This window comes from Leptonotus elevatus, chromosome 9, assembly GCF_054856555.1.
Source record: "Leptonotus elevatus isolate MCC_2025b chromosome 9, RoL_Lele_1.0, whole genome shotgun sequence".
NCBI classification, from domain to species: domain Eukaryota; kingdom Metazoa; phylum Chordata; class Actinopteri; order Syngnathiformes; family Syngnathidae; genus Leptonotus; species Leptonotus elevatus.
In genome coordinates this window covers 13,624,264-13,648,848 of record NC_141247.1, presented here as the reverse complement: position 1 = coordinate 13,648,848, position 24,585 = coordinate 13,624,264, and the positions used below count along the sequence as shown (strand labels likewise).

The 24,585-nt window shown below is 40.3% G+C and overlaps 2 protein-coding genes and 2 pseudogenes across 41 annotated transcripts in view; all 4 read left to right on the top strand.

Moving 5' to 3' along the window:
- LOC147168456 (protocadherin gamma-A11-like) overlaps positions 1 to 20,114 on the top strand; it is a 164,900-nt pseudogene extending 144,786 nt beyond the window's left edge. The window contains exon 2 of the transcript XR_015095922.1: positions 17,613 to 20,114. The product of XR_015095922.1 is annotated as a protocadherin gamma-A11-like (transcript). The remainder of the gene's footprint in view (positions 1 to 17,612) is intronic.
- The window catches only part of LOC147168452 (protocadherin gamma-A11-like), a 284,949-nt gene that overhangs the window by 214,336 nt on the left and 46,028 nt on the right, over positions 1 to 24,585 (top strand). The window lies entirely within an intron of this gene.
- On the top strand, positions 9,457 to 17,544 carry LOC147168457 (protocadherin gamma-A11-like). Its single transcript, XM_086084355.1, has 2 exons — positions 9,457 to 12,685; positions 16,356 to 17,544. The coding sequence occupies exons 1-2, from the start codon at positions 10,298 to 10,300 to the stop codon at positions 16,386 to 16,388; spliced, it is 2,421 nt and encodes an 806-aa protein (XP_085940481.1). The 5' UTR covers positions 9,457 to 10,297; the 3' UTR covers positions 16,389 to 17,544.
- LOC147168455 (protocadherin gamma-C5 pseudogene) lies at positions 21,065 to 24,355 on the top strand (annotated as a pseudogene).

The window sequence follows — 24,585 nt, the reverse complement described above, 5'->3', positions numbered from 1 at the left end:
TGAATAGATATTTCACGCTGGATCTAAACTATATTACCAAATTTGGATTAAAAGCCATTTTCCCCCCTTTTTTTTTTGCTCTACATCCAGTGGACTGCGTTTTACATAAAGGGGATATAGGATCGTGCTTTTTGTGTCGCTGCAATCTGCTCGGACACAATGAGACGGCAAGTACTGTTATTGTTCATCCACTGTCTCGGCTCCGTGATAGGGCAGGTCACTTATTCCATTCCGGAAGAAATGGGGAAAGGATCTTTAATCGGTAATATAGCCCGAGATTTAGGTTTAGACATCAAGAGGCTGAAGGCGGGCAAAGCTCGCATTTACACGGGAGACAGTGCTCAGCATATCGAGTTGAACAGGGAACGAGGAGTCCTCCTTATTAAAGAAAAAATAGACCGTGAGTCGCTTTGCAAGCAGGCGACGCCTTGCGTCTTGCATTTCCAAATAACACTTGAAAATCCGTTGGAATTATTCCCCATCACGGTGGAAATCACGGATATAAATGATAATGCCCCGCTGTTCCAAAAAGAGGAGAGGAAGTTCGAAATTAGCGAATATACAATCGTGGGCTCTAAATTTGTATTGGAGAAAGCTTTTGATGCTGATATAGGACTGAATGGTCTTCAGACATACACCCTGAAGCCGAGTGACTATTTTATGCTGAAGCTGCACAGTCAGTCGGATGGCAGCAAAAAGGTCGAAATGATTTTACAAAAGCCGTTAGACAGGGAAAAACAAGAGCACGTATCTTTAGTTTTGACAGCCGAGGACGGAGGAGAACCAAAGCTAACGGGAACTATGCAGATTCACGTCACTGTTTTGGATGCAAATGACAATGCGCCAGTATTTAGTAAGGCTGTGTACAAAGCGAGTATCACTGAGAACTCAGCTGTAGAAACAGTCATTACTAAAGTCAGCGCAACAGATGCAGATAAGGGAGCAAACGGAGAAGTGATGTATGTAATCGGGAATACTGTGTCGAAGCTATTTCACATTAATAAAGAGGGTGACGTCATTTTGAATGGCCCGATAGATTATGAAAAAGAGAAAAATTATCACATTGACATAGAGGCTATTGATCAAGGGGGGCTGTCAGATTCCAGCAAAATAATTATTGATGTCATTGATGTAAATGACAACAGCCCCGTTGTGAATATGATTTCATCATCTGGCTCCGTGCCAGAAAATGCCCCCGTCAGAACTGTGATAGCTCTAATGAGTGTCAGTGACCCTGATTCTGATGCTAATGGACAGATCAATTGTGCTATAGTGGGAAATATTCCATTTGCCATAAAAATTACTTCTAATAATTTCTACAGTTTAGTGACAGACAGTGATTTGGACAGAGAGAGGGCATCTGAGTATAATATCACAGTCACGTGCTCTGATGAAGGCGTGCCCTCCCTCTCTAGCAGCGTCACTCTCACCTTACAAATCTCAGATGTGAATGACAACGCTCCTGTCTTTGAGAAGAGCTCCTATGAGGCCTACATTGTTGAAAACAACACACCAGGTGTTTCTGTATTCACTGTAAAAGCCAGTGATGCTGACTGGAACCAGAATGCTCGTCTTTCTTACATCCTGGAGGACTCCTCTGTTAATGGAGTGCCAGTCTCCTCTTATGTGTCTGTTAGTGCTGAAAATGGAGTCATCCATGCAGTTCGTTCGTTTGACTATGAGCAACTTAAAGAGTTCCACTTTCGTGTAAGAGCGCAAGATGGAGGATCCCCTCCCCTGAACAGCAATGTGAGCGTCCGCATGGTGATCCAGGATCAGAACGACAACGGTCCTCAGGTTCTGTACCCGGTCCAGACGGGCAGCTCGGTGTTGGCCGAAATGGTGCCTCGTTCGGCAGACGTGGGCTATCTGGTGACTAAAGTGGTGGCCGTGGATGTGGACTGTGGGCAGAACGCCTGGCTCTCCTATAAAGTGCACAAAGCCACCGACAGGGCGCTGTTTGAAGTGGGCCTCCACAATGGAGAAATAAGAACTGTCCGCCAAGTGACTGATAAAGATGCTGTCAAACAAAGACTGACTGTTGTAGTGGAGGACAACGGGCAGCCCTCTCGTTCAGCTACAGTCATTGTTAACGTGGCGGTGGCGGACAGCTTCCCTCAAGTGCTGTCAGAGTTCACTGACTTTAGCATGCACGACAAGGAGTACAATGACAAGCTGACTTTTTACTTAGTCTTGGCGCTGGCTGTGGTCTCCTTCCTCTTCATCACCTGCTTGCTGCTTATCATATCAGTCAAAGTGTACAGGTGGAGACAGTCTCGCGTCCTGTACCACTCCAACCTGCCTGTCATTCCATATTATCCGCCACGGTACTCGGATACTTTGGGGACTGGGACTCTCCCGCATGTGTACAATTACGAGGTGTGCAGGACTACTGACTCCAGAAAAAGTGACTGTAAATTGAACAGAGCTGCTAGTCACAACGTGCTTGTCATGGACCCCAGTTCTACAGGGACCATGCAGAAGATACACAGTCAAAAGAACATCCTGGATGAACCTGATTCTCCTCTTGAGGTTAGAATTGCTCATTTTAATTTTGCAAAATGTGGTTAATACATGTCGGATATGATTCAGGACTATGGTCAGAGACAGATGGGTGCCAAAAGTTAATAGCTCATGCGGTGTTTTATAATTGTGTTTAATTCAGTTGTCTATGGCTGAAAATGGCTATACTAAGTCACAAATTCAGCTCTGATTAAAAAAAAAATCCTCTAAATATCATTCCTAAAAAAAAATATTCAATACTGTATCAAATTTGACAATCCCATATTTAAATGACAAAAGGTGCATATTAATAGCATTGCTATTCAAAGTTGTGTATAATTTACATATAGCTTCTGCATATGTTTGTTGCTTTTTAGTGTATTTGTGTCTCTGTATGGCTAACATCAGTCATAAGTCATAAAGTCATAGGAAAGACTAGGAATAGGAATTTGTATGATATGGACATCACAAAAAGTGGATTAGCCTAAATCTCCTGTAGAGTTTGGTTCTCAGTATGGTCATTTGAAATAATTTGCATATCTGTAGTAAACACTTTTTGTTTGTTTGTTTTGTTAAGCAACAACAACTTAATTGTTCCAATTGCTGAACAGACTCAATTTAACATGGACCTTATATAAAGTATACTGTGGTTGATCAGCTAAGGGAAGTGCTGCGTCTCAACTAACACTACTGGCCATGTTATATATGTGTATATTCTTAAAAATCGTGTGCCCCCAACAACAATATTGGTAACATCTTTTTCATATAAATTTTATCCAATGTTACTTAACAGGTAGTTTAATAACAATTAATGAATACCAAAATAACAAAACAATTCATATAAATGATATCTGACACGTTTGCCTTTAGTGTATAAGAGTTGCCTCCAACGCATTGTATTCGTAACGTTTTTGAGACTATCATGTTGAAAACGACTTAAATCATCCATTAGCCTACTTATTGTAATCATAAACAACAACAAAATCAGCTATTAATAATAATAACAACAATAATAATAATACCAATAATAATAATAATAATAATAATAATAATAATAATAATAATAATAATAATAATAATAATAGCAGCTATTACTACAATGCTGTATGGGAAGATATAGGCCTTCAGTTGAATTCCGCTGTATGTCCTCCAATTTAAACGACCTCAAACATGCATTTCGATTGATAATTTTTTTATACATTCACAAATATGTTAAATAAATATGAATTATTTTAAGGGCATGTGAAAATAAGATATTTTTCCGCTTCTGGTGGGGTTTTTTTTGTGTTTTTTTTGTTTTGTTTTGCGTGTAAGAGAAAAGGCCGCTTGTGGCCAGAGTGTGGCAGTCTATGACAGGGCTTCAGTCAGTCCCTCCTTTTTACACAATGACGTTCTCGACAATAAAGCAGTCATTTTCGAGCCAGTACTCACTAACCGCGGACGTGGACAGTTGGCTGCTCTCTCTTTTGCTCATTTTTTCCCATGAATTTTACCGATTGCATATAGAACACCGATGGAATATTGATTTAAGACAATGGCGCATCAAGCAGGCCTATTGTTGTTTATGTTGCTTCTATATTTCCCCTCTTCGTTCGGACAAGTCAGCTACTCGATCCCGGAGGAAATGGAGAAAGGCTCGTTGGTGTCGAACGTGGCTCAAGATTTAGGTTTGGACCTGAAAAGGCTAAAATCCGGGAGAACTCGTATTCATTCTGGGGACAATGCGGAATATATCGAGCTGGATAAAGAAAGAGGGCTCCTCCTTGTGAAGGAGAGGATAGACAGAGAGATGCTGTGCGGTGAGACGACGCTCTGTGCTTTGCATTTGCAGATGATTCTAGAAAATCCCATGGAATTGTTTCGTATCACTATTGAAATTACAGACATAAACGACAATGTACCGAGTTTTGAATCCAGCAGCAAACGTTTTGAAATAAGTGAGTCGGCCATCATCGGCTCCAAATTTGTGCTGGAGAAAGCCATCGATGCTGATATTGGTACAAATGGGCTGCAAAGCTACTCGCTCAGTCCAACCAATAATTTTCAGCTAAAATTAGAAAACCAAGCAGATGGAGATAAAAAGGTGGAAATGGTTTTGCAAAAGGCTCTTGATCGAGAGCAGCAGGCGAAAATGTCCTTGTTATTAACAGCCTTTGATGGTGGACAACCGCGCAGGTCAGGAACTATGCAGATTATTGTTCATGTGTTAGATGCAAATGATAACGCCCCTGTGTTTACTAAGCCTTTATACAAAGCAACTATTAGTGAAAATGCACCTAAAGGTACTAGTGTAATAATTGTTAGTGCTTCAGACAAAGACAGCGGCTCAAATGGACAAATATCTTATGTCATATCAAAAAACAAACTGAGATTATCAGACGTATTTCAGATAAATAGTGCAACTGGGGATGTTTCTTTAATTGGTGACATCGATTATGAGAAGTCAAAAGTACTACAAATAGATATTGAGGCTCTAGATAATGGCGGACTTTCTGATTCAAGTAAGATCTTGATTGATATCATTGATGTAAACGACAACAGTCCTCAAATAAAAATACTCTCTAAATCCGATTCCATTTCAGAGGACTCTGCAGAGAATACTGTTGTCACTATGTTGAGTGTTAGTGACCCTGACTCTGGCAGCAATGGAGAGGTGAAGTGTCACATTAATCGTGATATTCCATTTAAAATAGAAAACACAATAAATGGATTGTATAGCTTAGTAACAGAAGTGGCTTTGGATAGAGAATCTGCACCTGAGTATAATATCACAGTGATGTGCTCTGATGAAGGCGTGCCCTCCCTTTCTAGCAGCGTCACTCTCACATTACACATCTCAGATACGAATGACAACGACCCTGTCTTTGAGAGGAGCTCATATGAGGTCTACATTGTTGAAAACAACACACCAGGTCTCTCTGTATTCACTGTAAAAGCCAGTGATGCTGACTGGAACCAGAATGCTCGACTTTCTTACATCCTGGAGGACTCCTCAGTTAACGGAGTGCCAGTCTCCTCTTATGTGTCAGTTAGTGGTGAAAATGGAATCATCCATGCAATTCGTTCGTTTGACTATGAGCAACTGAAAGAGTTCAACTTCCGCGTCAGAGCGCAAGATGGAGGTTCCCCTCCCCTCAGCAGCAACGTGAGCGTTCGCATGGTGATCCAGGACCAAAACGACAACGCCCCTCAGGTCCTGTACCCGGTCCAGACGGGCGGCTCGGTGCTGGCCGAAATGGTGCCTCGTTCGGCAGACGTGGGCTATCTGGTAACTAAAGTGGTGGCCGTGGATGTGGACTGTGGGCAGAACGCCTGGCTCTCCTATAAAGTGCACAAAGCCACAGACAGGGCGCTGTTTGAAGTGGGCCTCCACAATGGAGAAATAAGAACTGTCCGCCAAGTGACTGATAAAGATGCTGTCAAACAAAGACTGACTGTTGTAGTGGAGGACAACGGGCAGCCCTCTCGTTCAGCGACAGTCATTGTTAACGTGGCGGTGGCGGACAGCTTCCCTCAAGTGCTGTCAGAGTTCACTGACTTTAACATGCACGACAAGGAGTACAATGAAAAGTTGACTTTTTACTTAGTCCTGGCGCTGGCTGTGGTCTCCTTCCTCTTCATCACCTGCTTGCTGCTTATCATATCAGTCAAAGTGTACAGGTGGAGACAGTCTCGCGTCCTATTCCACTCCAACCTGCCTGTCATTCCATATTATCCGCCACGGTACTCGGATACTTTGGGGACTGGGACCCTTCCGCACGTCTACAATTATGAGGTGTGCAGGACCACTGACTCCAGAAAAAGTGACTGTAAATTGGACAGAGCTGCTAGTCACAATGTGCTGGTCATGGACCCCAATTATACGGGGACCATGCAGAAGCTTCACAGGGAAAAGAACATCCTGGATGAACCCGACTCTCCTATTGAGGTTAGAAAATTTTAAGTGCCACATTTTCGCCTCCTTCATTTAGTGTCGCTATTTTAGCATGCTGGACAGCGACAGAATCGCATCTTTTTTTCCCTCGACTCAATACCCGGAAAGTGCTATTCTTTCCACTTTTAATACAATGTTGGCTTTTTAGTTTATATTAATGAATACATTGAGTGTTTTGTAATCATAATTTACTCTATGAAAATCAGTTATATTTTAACAAATAATATTATCAACCAATAATATGGTTATTTTCATGTTTGTTTCAACTTTTGTAGTGAGAGCTCAGAATAAGTGTTGTAAAAAATAATTGTCCATACTATGTGCTGTTACATGGTATGACCTCAATGGGCCGCTGTTGCCCTTTCTTTAAATGTTTTAAATTGTACACTTATACAAGCACATCTCCTCTGCTTGCTCATTCGAGAGAGGACATACAAACGTAACGCACGGCTCATGCTAGATGGAATAACACACTTGGAATATTACCCTGGAATATTTTCATCGCATATTCCATTGCATTGGCTTTTACTTTTCTGTATTTTTTTTTTCGCGTTGCAAACGGCGAAATAGGACTGCAGTTTGAGGGTTCGCGGCGGCATCTGGTTGAACAATGAGACGGCAAGCGCTGTTGTTTGTCTGCGTGCTCTGCTTTGCTGCGGTGCTCGGACATGTCAGCTATTCTATTCCCGAGGAGATGGCCAAGGGATCCTTCATCGGTAACATAGCACAGGATGTGGGACTGGATGTTAAACGCTTACAATCGGGCAAAGCTCGCATCCACACGGGGGACAGCGCTGATTATGTCCTGCTCGACAAGGAAAAGGGAGTGCTGGTTATAAAAGAGAGGATCGACCGCGAGGCTATTTGTGGCCAGACAACGCCTTGTGCGCTGCATTTTCAGATAGCGTTGGAGCAGCCGATAGAAATATTACCCGTGACTGTTGAGATTACGGATATTAACGACAACGACCCGGTATTTGAAAAGCAAGGTAGGGTGTTGGAGATCAGCGAGTCGGCTGTTGTTGGCTCTAAATTCATGTTAGAGAAAGCAATAGACCCCGACATAGGTTTGAATGGGCTTCAGAGCTACACGCTTAGGCCTGATGATAATTTTATACTGAAATTACACAGACAGTCTGACGGAGGTAAAAAAGTGGAAATGATTTTACAGAAGCCCTTAGACAGAGAAAAAGACGAATTTGTAACATTGCTCTTAACGGCCCAAGATGGAGGTGAGCCGCTGAGGTCAGGGACAATGCACATTCAAATTCAAGTGTTAGATGTTAATGATAATGCACCTGTTTTTACACAAAATGTATACAAAGCGAGCATAAAGGAAAATTCCCCCTCAGGAACTCTCATTACTAAAGTGAGTGCTTCCGATGCAGACAAAGGCTCTAATGGAGAAGTGAGCTACATGATTGGAAACAGCATGAGCAGCATTTCTAAATTATTTCACATTACTGAAGATGGAAATTTTCTCTTAAAAGGCCCTATAGATTATGAGAAGGCACAAAAATATGAGATTGATATAGAGGCAGTTGACAGAGGCGGCCTATCTGATTCCAGTAAAGTGATTATAGATGTGGGTGACATAAATGACAATACTCCTGTTATTAAAATGATTTCATCGTCCACTTCAGTGGAGGAGGATTTACCTGCCAACACAGTGATAGCAGTGATGAGTGTAAATGATCCAGATTCTGAAGAAAATGGTAGGGTAAGTTGTGTCATTGATGATAATATACCTTTTAAAGTAAAATCTAAAAGTAGTTTTTACAGTATTGTAGCAGATGGTGACTTAGACAGAGAGAGGTCACGTGAGTACAATATAACAGTGACGTGCTCTGATGAGGGCGTGCCCTCCCTTTCAAGCAGCGTCACTCTCACCTTGCACATCTCAGATGTGAATGACAACGCGCCTGTCTTTGAGAGGAGCTCATATGAGGCCTACATTGTTGAAAATAACACACCAGGTCTCTCTGTCTTCACTGTAAAAGCCAGTGATGCTGACTGGAACCAGAATGCTCGTCTTTCTTACATCCTGGAGGACTCCTCAGTTAACGGAGTGCCAGTCTCCTCATATGTGTCAGTTAGTGCTGAAAGTGGAGTCATCCATGCAGTTCGTTCTTTTGACTATGAGCAACTGAAAGAGTTCCACTTTCGTGTAAGAGCACAAGATGGAGGATCCCCTCCCCTCAGCAGCAACGTGAGCGTTCGCATGGTGATCCAGGACCAGAACGACAACGCCCCTCAGGTCCTGTACCCGGTCCAGACGGGCGGCTCGGTGCTGGCCGAAATGGTGCCTCGTTCGGCAGACGTGGGCTAGCTGGTGACTAAAGTGGTGGCCGTGGATGTGGACTGTGGGCAGAACGCCTGGCTCTCCTATAAAGTGCACAAAGCCACAGACAGGGCGCTGTTTGAAGTGGGCCTCCACAATGGAGAAATAAGAACTGTCCGCCAAGTGACTGATAAAGATGCTGTCAAACAAAGACTGACTGTTGTAGTGGAGGACAACGGGCAGCCCTCTCGTTCAGCTACAGTCATTGTTAACGTGGCGGTGGCGGACAGCTTCCCTCAAGTGCTGTCAGAGTTCACTGACTTTAACATGCACGACAAGGAGTACAATGAAAAGTTGACTTTTTACTTAGTCTTGGCGCTGGCTGTGGTCTCCTTCCTCTTCATCACCTGCTTGCTGCTTATCATATCAGTCAAAGTGTACAGGTGGAGACAGTCTCGCGTCCTGTACCACTCCAACCTGCCTGTCATTCCTTATTATCCGCCACGGTATTCGGATACTTTGGGAACGGCGACCCTCCCGCACGTGTACAATTACGAGGTGTGCAGGACCACTGACTCCAGAAAAAGTGACTGTAAATTGGACAGAGCTGCAAGTCACAATGTGCTGGTCATGGACCCCAGTTTTACAGGGACCATGCAGAAGCTTCACAGGGAAAAGAACATCCTGGATGAACCTGACTCTCCTTTTGAGGTTAGACTTTGTTATTGTTAGTGCTATTGGTAGGTCTATTTGAAAATGACAAATCTTTAATGGCTTTCCCTTTACAGTAAGCCACTGCAAATAATTTACTGGGTTGAGGTCAGGGAACTGATTTGGCCATTCAAGAATATGAAATTTATTAGCCAAAAAGTATTCGTTGAAACATGTTAATGACATGATGTTCCTTTCCTTCTTGCTACTATCTACTAGCTAAGCTACTAGCTTCTGAAATTTGAGACATTCGCCAATTTCTAAAAGGCAAAGTAGCATATTTTGATAAAACAAGTGTACATTTCAGTCACAATTTCCCCCCAGAAATATATGTGATGGATGCATGAATACAAAAATCACTCACTCGTGTCTATGTTCAAATACAACAAGACTATACTTTGTTTCAGCACCATGGACAGCAACTCGTCTCCTTTTACTCTTTTAGTTTCCCCACTTGCATTCCTCAGGCCTCTGTTACTATTATGCACATTTATTATTTGCATTTTACCATTTCTATGACAATCACAAATTTGTGAGATCATGATTATGTGCAAAATCATTTTTAAAAAATCCTGCACAAATCTGACTCTCCTCTGGAGGTTAGAGTATTATAATATCAATATAGTTCCCACTGTTTGTTCACTTGAATAACACGTTATAGTATCATGCATTTAAAGAACTGCAATCCCATTTTTGGCCTCTAAGTGCCGCTGTAGGTCAATATGAGGAGAGAGAAAAAATCAGCTTGAGCGTCTGCTTTCTTTAGTCAGTCTCATTTTGTGTTGTGCATAGAGGCCTCGACGGAACCGCTCCTTGTTTACCCACAAAATTCGAGCCATTTCATTTTTCGAAGGATAAAAACACACACAATGTGTTTGGATTTGTTTTTGTTTTGGAAGCTGCTCTTTTTCTGTGTGTATGTCGTGGATGTGGCCGTCGCTCATGTCCGTTATTCCATACCCGAGGAGATGGCTGTCGGATCTATTGTTGGGAATATCGTGCAGGATCTCGGGTTGGATGTAAAAAGACTGAAATCCGGGAGGGCCAGAATTTTTACAGAGGACAGCAGTGAGTACATTGCTCTCAATTTGGATAAAGGAAAGCTTGAAATTAAGCAGAGAATAGACAGAGAGGAGAGGTGCGGCCAAGTGTCTCCTTGCTCTTTGCATTTCCAAATTATTTTAAATAACCCCATGGAGCTCCATCATGTTGATATAGAAGTTATTGACATGAATGATAACGCGCCCGCATTTGCAAATAGGGAAATTAACTTTGAAATAAGTGAATCGGCTGTGAAAGGGGCTCGTTTTTCACTCGACAGCGCCAAAGATCCAGACGTAGGTTCGAACAGTCTGCATACGTATAAGCTTATCCCCACAGATAATTTTAAATTAAATATACTCTCTCGTCCTGATGGCACCAAATATGCAGAAATGATACTAGATGCTTTATTAGACAGGGAAATTCAAGAGGCGCACAAGCTGACTCTAACTGCATATGATGGCGGCGACCCTCCCAAATCGAGCTCTGTAAGAGTAAACGTCATCGTGGTGGATGCAAATGACAATGCACCAGTTTTCAGACAGTCTCGTTACAGAGTAACTGTACCTGAAAACACACCGAGGGGAACGAATATTTTACAAGTTATTGCCACAGATGCAGATAAAGGGGCAAATGGGGAGGTTGTGTATTCGTTCTCTCGCAACAGCGACGTGGCCTCTTCTGTGTTTAATATGCACGCAAATACAGGCGAACTCTCTGTGATGGGTGAGCTAAATTACGAAAAAGTCAAACAGTATGAAATAGACGTCGAGGCAACAGATAAAGGGGGGCTGAGAGACACGTGCAAGGTGTTAATCGAAGTGGTTGATTTAAATGACAATGCGCCTGTCATAAGCATCATTTCTCTGTCTAATCCAATACCAGAGGATTCACCTCTGGGAACAACTATAGCCATGCTAAATATTAAAGACTTAGACTCTGGTAAAAATAGCGAAGTTAAGTGTTTTATTAGCCAGGATTTCCCCTTCAAAATAAAATCATCATCACTTAATTTTTATAGTTTGGTGTCCGATGACGTTTTAGACAGGGAAACAGTGCCAGAATATAACATAACAATAACAGCAGCAGATGAGGGCACCCCGCCTCGATCTACTAACATAACAATTAATTTGAAATTATCAGATGTAAACGATCACGCCCCAGTGTTTGAACGCGGATCTTATACAGCCTACGCCATTGAAAATAACACTCCCGGCGTGCCGCTTCTTGCCGTCAAAGCCAGCGATAGAGATTCAGGAAACAATGCGCGAATTTCCTATTTCCTTGAGGATGTCAAACTTAACGGGATTGAAGCTTCTGCCTTTTTTACGATGAACGCAGAGAGTGGGGAGATAGTGGCCGTGCGCTCTTTCGACTACGAGCAAATTAAAGAGTTCCACATTCGCGTCCGAGCGCAGGATGGAGGCACACCTCCCCTCAGCAGCAACGTCAGCATCCGCATCCTGATCCAGGACCAGAACGACAACGCCCCTCAGGTCCTGTACCCGGTCCAGACGGGAGGCTCGGTGTTGGCCGAAATGGTGCCTCGTTCGGCAGACGTGGGCTATCTGGTGACTAAAGTGGTGGCCGTGGATGTGGACTGTGGGCAGAACGCCTGGCTCTCCTATAAAGTGCACAAAGCCACAGACAGGGCGCTGTTTGAAGTGGGCCTCCACAATGGAGAAATAAGAACTGTCCGCCAAGTGACTGATAAAGATGCTGTCAAACAAAGACTGACTGTTGTAGTGGAGGACAACGGGCAGCCCTCTCGTTCAGCTACAGTCATTGTTAACGTGGTGGTGGCGGACAGCTTCCCTCAAGTGCTGTCAGAGTTCACTGATTTTAGCACGCATGACAAAGAATACAACGAAAAACTGACTTTTTACTTAGTTTTGGCTCTGGCTGTGGTCTCTTTCCTCTTCATCACCTGCTTGTTGCTTATCATATCAGTCAAAGTGTACAGGTGGCGTCAAGAGCGCATGTTTCTCAAAACAAACGGCACACTTCCGGTTATTCCTTATTACCCGCCCCTTTATGCCGACATAGATGGCTCCGGTACGCTGAAACAGGCGTTCAGCTATGACGTATGCGGAACTACTGATTCAAGGAAGAGCGACCTGATGTTTTCCCGTCAATTCAGTCAAAATACTCTGAGTGGAGAAAATAGTAGGACATTACAGAGGCCGAAAGCAGATGCAGAAACGTTGGTGGCAGAGGTGAGATTTAATAATATCCCCTTTGAAACTAAATATCTGTTGAGATGCTTCCTACAAGTCTAACATTTAAAACATAATTTCTAGTCTACTTCATGTTCAAGTATTTAGTGCAACACACATTATTTTCTGGTATTTTATTTGGGTTGTAAGTTGTCTCCTGTTGTTCCACGATTGTGTTAGCCATAGTGTGGTTGTAATCACTGTTTGCATTTTTTTTAACAACCTAGGCACAGTTGTGTATTGTTGTCCTTATAATATATATTATTTTACCTTTACTCATTTAAAGTAAAATAATTGCACTTTACTATGGCTGTGTTAATCGAAATTCAATTACAATTTCAATTATTAGACTACACAATTACAAATTCATCGTAATCGTAAAAAAAATAATTAATACTAATTTTTGAGTTTGTTTAAATTTATACATTTGCACCTTTTTCAATTTTACAATAGCCTAACGGATTTAATCTATTTTGTTTCATCCAAAAGGAATTTGCATAACTACAGTGTTTCAAATCATTTAATTTGTGTTAATGTTTTTTACGTGTAAACATTTTCTTGTTTTGTACCAAAAAATTAATAATCGTCCTAATTGTGATTTCAATTATTACCAAAAACATCGTGATTAATATTTTCTTCATAATCGAGCAGCCCTACTTTACTACTCATTTGACTTACTCTCTACCAGTGGATACAATTTACTTATTGTGTATCTTACGAGATATAATTGTATCATAAATGTAAGGTAACATCTGTCTGTTATGTCTTCTTTCGTAGTCACATCCATCCACCTAGGTACTTTCATTTTTTCCCCCAAACCGCAATAATTTCATACATACTCTGTCATGAGTAGATCTGTGAGTGTTTATCAGACATGGTTGTTTATATCAGAGAGCATCGTTATTAGATTTAAAATCAATACAAACTCTCCAATGACAGGCTTTTCATCCCTGCTTAAACTTGCCATGATAGCTCTCACACAAAACCACACAGGCATGCAGTGCACTACTTTTCCAGTGACCTATTTCCCTAGCATGCATGATGCAGCTACATACGGGAAAAAAGAACAGGAATAGGCACAGCTGATGACAATTTAGAATGAGTATGATGCAATAATGTTCTTTTAACGTGTGGTTGAATAGATTCAGTGCTGAATCTGCAGCGATTGAGTGGGCGAACACAGTGTGATGGAGAGGAGGACAGAGGCAGGCAGTGGGGGAGGGGAAGAGGCGTGTGGTCCACCAGCCCTGTATAGCAGCACTTGTATTTGTGATGCGCAGGCAGCCATTTTGCTCCTCAGCCATCTTTGTGTGCTGAAATGAGAAAATGTATTGCCTGCATGGCAACAGTTATATTGGGCTGCATGCTCTGTGATTGGCAGAGGCTGTGTGAAATAGTGATGGAATGAAAGAAAAAGGGATGGGATGGATGGAGGGAGGTTATGTAACAATATGAGTGGATGTATATCTAGGACAGAGGCTGAATGTGTGTCACAATGGGTGAAAGTAGGCAGCTATTAGCCTTCAAAGCTGCAGCAGTATCACATACATACTGCTAGTGTGATGTTGGTCAGGAACACATTCACTTTGTCTGTGTGTCATAATGGACAATGATGCTCCAAGTGTAGGTTGATTAAAACTGCTGTTATGATACACTTGGGGGATTTATTTATATTTTTTTAACTGTGCACTGTATGAATTTACACTGGGTGCCTTTCTGTGCTGTTTTGGACGTCTTGCTGCGAACTAATTGTTAATGAAAAATTAAGTTGTATTAAAAAAAAGTCATTATGTACAACTTCACAATCTTAATCTAAACCAATACAACTATAATAACTTTCTTTACAAGGATTTTGAGGCTCAGTTTTATTTGTGTGACATGACAGCCATGTTGTAGTTTTCATAATACAAAAGGTGTCTACTAAATTAGTTTAATTAAAACTAAGCATTAACTTGCAACGGTAGTTTATGTATTGAATCTTATTAATATTAAAATTGGTGAGTGTGCAGTTCAGAGTCAGACGACTCAGAAATATATAATGTACTTTATACAGCACGGGGGTTTCTCCATTATAACCTTTTTTGTGAAATGATTTTATAATATTTTCCTTAGTTCTATATACCCATACTTTTCAAGGATTCTTTACTATAATGTAATTTTTTTTACTTTAACCATTTTTGGGAGAATGTTTTGCTTTTTGTAAAGATCTTGAATCAGATGTAAAGAACAGCCCCCAAACCTCCTTATGAGTAGGGATGAGTGAACACCGACACCAGGTACAGTATTGGGCCGATACCAGCCTTATTTCACAGTATAAGCGACTGTTTTACAATCAGGAAGTAGAAATTAGAAGAATAGATAATTGGCATAATTTCATGTAATTTTAAGGAAACATGCCATTTTGGGATATAGGTCCTTCTTTAAAATTATGTCTTTTTTATGTATCAAGACTTATACGTATCGGTGAGTGGTGACTACTCAAGAGTTAACTACTCGATTGGTCTATAAAAAGTGGTGTTTATCGAACATCCTACTTAAGAGTGTCTTATACATTTAATCACACTATATATTGGCAAATGAGTGTATGTTGACTGTTAGAAGATCATGTGGTGGTAATAGTGTGTGGTCTGTGTTCAAAGCATCATTTTTCTTAATTGTTTTGTTTTGTTTTCTCATCCTTGTTGGCATTGTTTAAAGTGCTGCCTATTGAATTTGTTTGCATGCAGACTTCAAACTATAATAATGTGCAGAAGCAACTAGAGCACGGTCCATGGCCTGGTGTGAGTTTGTTTACTGTCTGCTCAAGCTGCGTGACAATAGGTTCATTAGCATACTGCATTTTTGTGTGGAAATAGCGCATTAAATATGCACAATCGGCTGATTTCGTGGCAGTCTTTTGCTCTGACTGCAAGACAGGCTTAATTTTGATGCACACTGACGTCAATGTGAAATTAATATAACAATATTTAATTTATTTTGCAGTAGGATAGCATGCTTATTGAGAAGATGAATGTAAGATAAACATTTTTTTTTTTATTGAAAATGTGTGCTTGTGTAATGTTCATCCACAGGCCAAATGTCTGCACAGGATTACATTCAAGATTAGCTGGACAGAGTAATATGGGCCAATAGCCAAGTCTAAGAAGCTGTACACAGACACTCCTATGCTGTGCTGTCTCTAATTGTATTTAACTCTAATCTGGCTAAGTCACTACATCACACAATTGTATTATTTGGTTCTATTTAGCTGTCAGGTATATTTTATTCAGGAATATTGTGGTGGTACTCGTTCCTGATGTAAAGGATGGCCACAGTGCCATCACCATTCTTTTTTCTAAAGTCTTCCTTCCTTCCTTCCTCTTTTGCTCCTGATCTGCTTGCCTGCAACCACCCCTCCCCCGCGCCAGCTGCACCACTCTGCAGCAGAGAGAAAGGGAGTGAAAGACTGCTCAGTGAAATATCTATTTAGTTGATTAAAACACACAAAATACCATATGGTGCAAGTTTCATGCTTAATGTATATCACCATGTTTTGTTAAGTGACACTTTTATGCCTAATAGTTGGATTATTATTTTGTTTTGAAGCACACTACCATTTTACTCAATGTTCATGAGCACGTCACAATTATTAATTTCTTCTATATTCCTTTTCCACATTATTGTTTCCCAGTTTCTTCTCTGCCATGGTTGCCAGCAAATATAGGAAAGAGATTGGTGGGATGCAAGAGGTTGGATGTGTTACCATGGCAACAAGCTGACTCACTGGCAGGGCTTTACCATTGTGAGCGATAGGGGTAAACAGCAGTGGCAGCCCTTGTGCGTGTGCAGCCTAGGACAGCAGGCACCCCTGTTTTGGGCAGAGAGGTGCATCACTCTCACACAGGAGGGGGTGGCTGATACCGATGATGATGAGGAGGACGACGAGGAGGAGGATGGAGGGGGCAGGGTGGAGGGTGATCATGGTTCCCTTTTTTTCCCAAATTTTTGTGATTGATGCTGTAGCTGCCCTATTTGGGTAGTTTGTCCTAGTTACATCAAACCTCAGTGATCATAGCAGGATATGTTTACAATACATCATATATACGTTTTGATCAGTTTAGCATTATGTTACAAAAATATATTTACTTCTCTATTTATTTATTTTATGGGTACAACATTTACGATGCTTACTTAAATGAACTGCTTTGTTTTGTTGTTGATTTTCTGCCAGCACAAAGGCAGTCAGCATTGATTGACGTCTCATGAATAAAAACATTTCCCACTGGCCATCGCCTCGAGGCCCTCTGCTGTCGGTTTAGTGGAACTGTCTTTGTTAGCCGCTGTTGCTGTGATGAGGATGTATGCTTGGAACAGGCCTGAGAGCACTTATATTTGTATTTTATTCTGAATTTTATTATCATGATCATAATTATCTTGTGTTTTGAGTGTTGGAGTTATTTTTCTTCCATCCCAAAACAACATGATGTAGTACAGTAGTACTGTTTATGTGTGAGTGTGCTTGCTATTATTTATTGTGTCTTTTGATCACTCAAGGAGAACCCATATAGAATTGTATTCACTTTTTAAAAAAATTAGTTTTCAGTTGAATACAGTTTTGTTGTTAATTGTACTGTTGAGGGGTTATTATAGCAAATGTCAATACAAATGGAAACACATTTCTGTCAACAAGATTTAACTATTGCAATGCACAAGACATTTGTAACAAAACTAATCTCATGCTGAACACACCCAAATAACAAACTTTTGTGATTCACATGGTAAGTATGTTGGTTGCCAAGCTTGTCAAGTCCAAACTTACGTGTCCCGACGACCAGTCTGACCAGTATCGCTTCTCTCTTGTCTTATTTTCTCTTTCATGTCTCTTCTTGTCGACTGCTGGCCATCCCTGCATCCTTTACTCCTGTTCAACCATCTCTCACCAAATAAGGTAAGAACGTTTTCTCTATTAAGCACACGCACACTTAAGAACATCACTCACAAAAATATTTCAAGCCTAATTTAAGATTTATGTATTTTTTTACATGACAAATTCCCATTTACTTTTAGGGGATAATTTTAACACAAACCTACCAAATAAGCATGATATGAAACGTTTTGATTAGTCTAATAAAGACTATATTTGAAATCCATAATTCTCAAGTTTTATGTATTTAGTATTAATAAAGTATAATTACTCTAATACTTATGAGAGTATTTATTTAAAATACATATATTGCTTGAATTGTATAATAATCAGGTTACCTATAAACGATAAATATACTGCTATGTGAAAAACACTTATGTCCAGTTTTTATGTTTTTGGGATGAAACTGAATGCAGACGTATATATATACATACAAACATACATACATACATACATACACACACTTTATTAATAAAAAATACATAAACCTGACGATTATGTATTTGAAATAGGCTTTATATCAAATAGGCTTTATTAGATTAATGATTTTGTGTTAAAAAAAATTAAGTAAATGGGAATTTGTCATGTAAAAAAAATTACATAAATCTTAAATTTGGCTTGAAATATTTCTGCGAGTGTAGAAACAAAGTATTGGCAACATCTACTTAATTGTACACAGTGTATTAGTTCTGACTTTCCACTTTGGCTGACACATCTGTTCACATGCTTCATAAATCTTGCAAGACATTAAAAGAGAGCGATTAGCCTTTTTCATGTCTTGCTCAAACTGTGATGAAATACACATGAAACCACAATGCGCCATACATGTTCAAAAAAAAAGGTTCTGTTTACATAAATGAGCAAGACAGTGCTTAGCAAGGTATTTATCCTACATTTGAATCTTTTGATTTTTCATCACTGTGAGATACTTTAAAAAGTGAAATATAATTTGCAGGATTGACATCATGGGTCAGTAACCTATTGTGAAGTTTTCTACCAGTTTGATACACACTTTTGAATAAACAAATTTGCTTTAATTACCTTTAATTACGTGTTAGGCTATATGTTATTATTAATAATTATATTTTTGTGAAGACATTGATTATGTTCAATATCTCACAATATTTAGTAAACATGATAAATATCAATACACAACACTTTATAAACCAGCCCTCCATCCATCCATTTTCTGTACCGCTTGTCCTCACAAGGGTCGCGGGGGTTGCTGGAGCCTATCCCAGCTGGCTTCGGGCAGTAGGCGGGGTACACCCTGAACTGGTTGCCAGCCAATCACAGGGCACACAGAGACAAACAACCATACTCACAATCACACCTAAGGACAATTTGGAGTGTCCAATTCACCTGCCATGCATGTTTTTGGAATGTGGGAGGAAACCGGAGTACCCGGAGAAAACCCACGCAAGCACGGGGAGAACATGCAAACTCCACCCAGGAAGGCCGAAGCCCGGACTTGATCTCACAACCTTTGCACTGGGAGGCGGACGTGCTAACCAGTCAGCCACCGTGCCGCATAAATATTATTATTAATATTCAATAAACCAGCCAATGTTAACATTTTCAAATGATTACTTTTACAACATTTTTAGAAACTCAGTTGGTGCATGTGGGGAGGCCACCTGCTGCCCACGGGTGCGACATTGGTGACCCCTGATTTACATTATAAATAAATAGCAAGTTTCACACTGTGGATGCAATAACTCGAAATCTCAAACATTACTGACTTCATATTATGCCTATCAAAAAAACACTTGTTTGAATGACAGCTTAAAAATATGATAGGATAGCTCATGTGAGAAGCTGTGTATTATTTTTATTTATTTTTTGTATTCATGCCACAATCAAAGCTTTCAATGGTATAGCACTATACAGTACATCATGACTAATAATGATTTATTGAGTATTCTGTTGTAATGTAAATAATGAAACTGTGTTTTAACTGTATTTTTCTTCCTGCCTTCTGCATTGTTTTAAATCCTATATCCGATATAGGTACTGTAACTCAAAATTAGTACTATTAGTACTGTAAGTAGAGCCAAACAGTAGTCGTGCCTCGAGCCTGGTGATATTTGTCCTCTTTGTTCAGCGTGGGTTGCAGATGCAGCAGTTGGCCGCCTGTGTGGCGCTGTCCACTCGCGTGGTGCTGAAATCAAATCCCTGACTGTCTCCCCTGACTCTCTCTCTCTCCCCCCACCCTCGCCGCTCCCTGTTTGCCTCTCCCTGTTTGCCTCTCCCTCTTTCTCTCTACATCTTCCTCTGTTGTCCACATTGCTGTGCAGCACAACGAAAAAGTGACATGTATCAGGTTCCTAAGCAACTCATACTGTACATCTTTAGAAATGGTGTATGATTTATTGTCGCATATTGCTTAAGCGTGATATCAGTGACAGTTTCAGCGCAGTCAGAATCTGTTTACCTTTTTACACTCTATGTTTGTGTTAGTTGGTATGTCACAGTTACCGCGTGACAAGCATTATACAGTAAGTACCTATATACAGCATGTAAATCTGGACATAATGTAAAATATATATATATATATATATATATATATATATATATATATATATATATATATATATATATATATATATATATATATCGTTTAGTAGTACAGTATTCCTCTTTATCTCATTCACATTTAGAGCTCCCCCTCCCTTTTGGCTTGCTCTACAAACCTTCATCCGGGTATTTTGCGTGCTCGGGCTGCAGGCAGGATTATTTCAAGCAGTGAGGATGAGATAAAGTGTTTACAGGCTGCACTTGCTCTCTCCAGCCACTGGAAGGCAATGATCAGCCTTGTGAGCTGGAGAGGATGCGTGCGTGCTCTAAATAAAATGGAATGGGCGTTAAATTAGTATGGCATTTGTTTAAGTATTTAAATTATGCATTATGTTTAAATTAGTGTTTTATAATGTTTTATATCAATATAGATTTTTTAAAAGTGATGTAATATTAAATTACTATTTGTATTTTTATCCTTTCAATATTAGCATACATGAAAATGGAATTTACTGAGTATTGAATTTGATTAAACTGGTTTATTAAAATGAACTAATATAAAATTATATTTTTTTTACTTTCAATATTTGTACTTTATCTTTGTACTCTTTATAAAATTAAGTAGAATCTTTTAAGTCATCATCCACTGTAAATAAAAATACACATTTGGTATTTTGTTGTAATATGAATGGCCTTTGACATTAAAATGCATACATTCCGTTTTGTCATAACACTACTTGAGTGGCATAACAATGAAGGTCTGTGTGACGTCATTGTCACGTTTTAATTCGAATTTTATACGTTTTGAAACAAGGTATTGTCATATTAAATTAGTATTTTACTTGTATCAATATTTGATAAAAACTATTTCCTACGATGTTTTATATTTTCATTTTGTAACATTAATAAAATTGAAGACAATATGTTACTTTTTTGCTCCACTGATGTCAACAAAAATATGCAGTACGTTAAATGGTGTATTTTTTTAAACAAGTATTAATGTCCTTTAAATACACATTAAAATACATGATTTAACGGAATTGATGTTATGAAAATTTATACTTGAGTAGCATAATAAGGAAGAGTATGTTGTCTGACGACTGACGTCATGTATCACGTATAATTCTATATTGTTGGCTATATGTTAGATTTATAGCTTGATGATGATGATGATTATTATTATCATTATCATTATCATTATTATTATTAACATTCATTATATTCACATTTATTGAAATAATACGCGGTAATATTAAGTATATCATTAAAAAATATATATATACCATCTTGTATATTTGTATTTTAGTGTGTTAATTAAATTAAAGACACGAAGTTATACATCCAGAGCTGTCAATAAAAATATGCATTACTGTACTGTATTAGATATTTAAAATGCATGATGGTGATGATGTTAAATTGGATTTATTAGATTGTATTTTGATACTTAATAAATAATAATCTATTCCATACCATGTTTTATATTCTGCGGATAACGTCGGAGGCTGGTAAGCAGTATTTCAGTGTGGACCTTGGGAAGGGAGAACTGCTGGTGACTGATCGAATAGACAGAGAGGAGCTGTGCGGACAAAGAGCAGCATGTCTGTTGCCCCTTGAGCTGGTTATAGACAATCCCTTGCAGCTGCATAGGGTTGAGATTGAAATATTGGACACTAATGACAACTCTCCTAGTTTTCTTACAAAGGAAAAAATCTTAAAAATAGCAGAACAATTTAATCCTGGTGCGCGGTTTCCTTTAGAAAGTGCACAAGATCCTGACGTTGGCACAAATTCTGTCCGCTCCTACATAATCAGCAAAAATGACCATTTTAAATTAGCTGTCAAAACCCACAAGGACGGAAGGAAAATCCCTGAACTTGTGCTTGAAAAGCCTCTCGATCGAGAAAAGCTGCCTGTTCACCATCTCATCCTCACGGCTGTGGATGGTGGCGACCTGGTCCGGTCAGGGACGTCTGAAATTACAATAACAGTACTTGACAATAACGACAATGCTCCCCAGTTTGAGAGGCAGCTTTATGAGGCGAATGTCAGTGAGAAGGCGAGTCCAGGCGCGCAAATATTGCAAGTGAAAGCGACAGATGCAGATGAGGGACTAAACGGTGAAATTGAATATAGTTTTGCAGAGCAAACGTCACTAGAGATTTTATCATTATTTAACATTGAAGCTGCTACTGGCGATATTACAGTCAAAGGAGATTTAGACCATGAAACGAGCTCATTACACAGATTTGACATTACCGCGAAAGACAAAGGTAATCCAAAAATGGAGGGGCACAGTGGCGTTGAAATAAAAATAATTGATGTTAATGACAATTCTCCTGAAATAATTGTGACGTCTCTAACGAGCCCGGTGCCGGAGGATTCAGCCATGGGAACAGTTATTGCTCTCATAAGTGCACGAGACCCCGATTCGAAAGACAATGGCAAAGTCACGTTGCGGCTGGCCCCTGAATCTCCTTTTAAATTAAATCCGTCTGTCTCAAACCACTACTCATTAGTGACAAACGGGCCGCTTGATAGGGAGGGAAATGACCAATACAGCGTTGAGATTAGTGCTACTGATTATGGAAAACCTCCGCTGTCTAGTGCAAAAATAATTGTTGTTAAACTTTTAGATATAAATGACAACCCACCAGTTTTCTCTCAGCCTCATTATACGATTTTTGTCAAGGAAAATAGCCCTCCTGGCCATATTTTATGTTCCGTGTCTGCAAGTGACCTGGATGCGGGTGAAAACGCCAAAGTGTCTTATTCTATCGTGGACTCTAAAGTGCATGACGTGTCCGTGTCGTCGTACGTTTACGTGAACTCTGAGAACGGCAGCATCTACAGCATGCACTCGTTCGACTACGAGAAAGTGAAAGTGTTCGAGGTTCAGGTTGAGGCCAAGGACCAGGGCTCTCCGTCTCTCAGCAGCAACGCCAGCGTCCATGTTTTCATCCTGGACCAGAACGACAACGCCCCCGCTGTCATATACCCCTCCCCCCACGCCGCCTCCCACCTGAGGGTGCCCCGCTCGGCCAAGGCGGGCTACCTGCTCTCCAAGGTGACGGCCGTGGACGCCGACTCGGGCCACAACGCGTGGATCTCGTACAAAGTGGCGGAGGCCACGGACGCCTCTCTGTTTACGCTCAATTTGTACACAGGGGAGGTGAGGACTAAACGTGCCGTGTCCGAGCACGACGACTCCTCTCAGAGGCTGATCGTAGAGGTCAAGGACGACGGGGAACCGGTCCAGTCGGCCACCGTCACGCTGTCCATCCTGCTGGAGGACGGCGTGACTGTGAGCGAGCCCGTATTGGAGCTGAGACACAAGACGTCCGAGGCCGGCAAGAAAGGCGGCAGAATCACGCTTTATTTGATTTTGGCTCTGGCCTCGGTGTCCGTGCTGTCTCTGCTCACTTTGCTCATTTTGGCCGTCAAATGCATGAGAAGCAGCACGAGCGGCGCCACTTGCTGCGTCGGACGGACACACTGTCATGAGGACAAGAAGCCCAACAGAAATCTGCACATTCAGCTCAACACCGATGGACCCATCAAGTACGTGGAGGTTCTGGGAGGTGACGTCATGTCTCAGAGTCACTCCTTCAGGTCGTGCATGTCTCCCATGTCAGAGTACAGTGATTTCACTTTGGTCAAGCCCAGCAGCACCACTGACTTTAAGGAGGTCATCAGCGTCCTTGATGCCTCTTTGCCTGACAGCACGTGGACCTTTGAGAGCCAGCAGGTGAGGACGTACATAACAATTTTATTTTTGAATGAAAAAGAAACATTATGCATCCACGTTGCAGCAAGTGTTTCTTATTAAAACTAACGTGATTCAGAAGTACTTCATAATACAGTCAAGGACTTTATTCAAAACGCTTGATGAAATTGTTTTGAGTATTTTATTGTGCATTGTGACCAAGGAGGTTTTATAGGCCCTAATTGTTTTATTGTTTGTTGTTGTTGTTGTTGTTGCTGTTAGTATATCACCTGCTTAGAAGGCTATATCTGATTATATTCAAATAATATTTTTGAGGAAAACCCAGCCATTTGGCAAATGTATCTTAAAATATTATACATGGGCTTTATAAGCCTACAGGAGTCTTATGTGTATAATATTTTTTATATTATTTATAATCGTAAAAAAAAAAAAAACGGGTAAAAGTTAGGCCTACTTCATCCAATTTGAACAAATAAACAAATTTGTGAATACAGGGTGATTATTATTATTATTATTTGCACTTTGCAAATGTGTTTTTATTTTTAAAATCCTCTTAATATATCTATTCAACAACATGTCCTTCAGTCAATCTCATCGCTAACCTATGCGACTTGAATTATTATTTTTGTTTTTACTTGAGCTTTTTGGGATTTAATGTAGCCTATTGCTGCATTGTATTGAGGATCTGAATGAATCTCATTGTCCTTAAAGCTATTAAAATGCAAAGTGACTTTCGGTTACCGTGCTCTTTTTTTT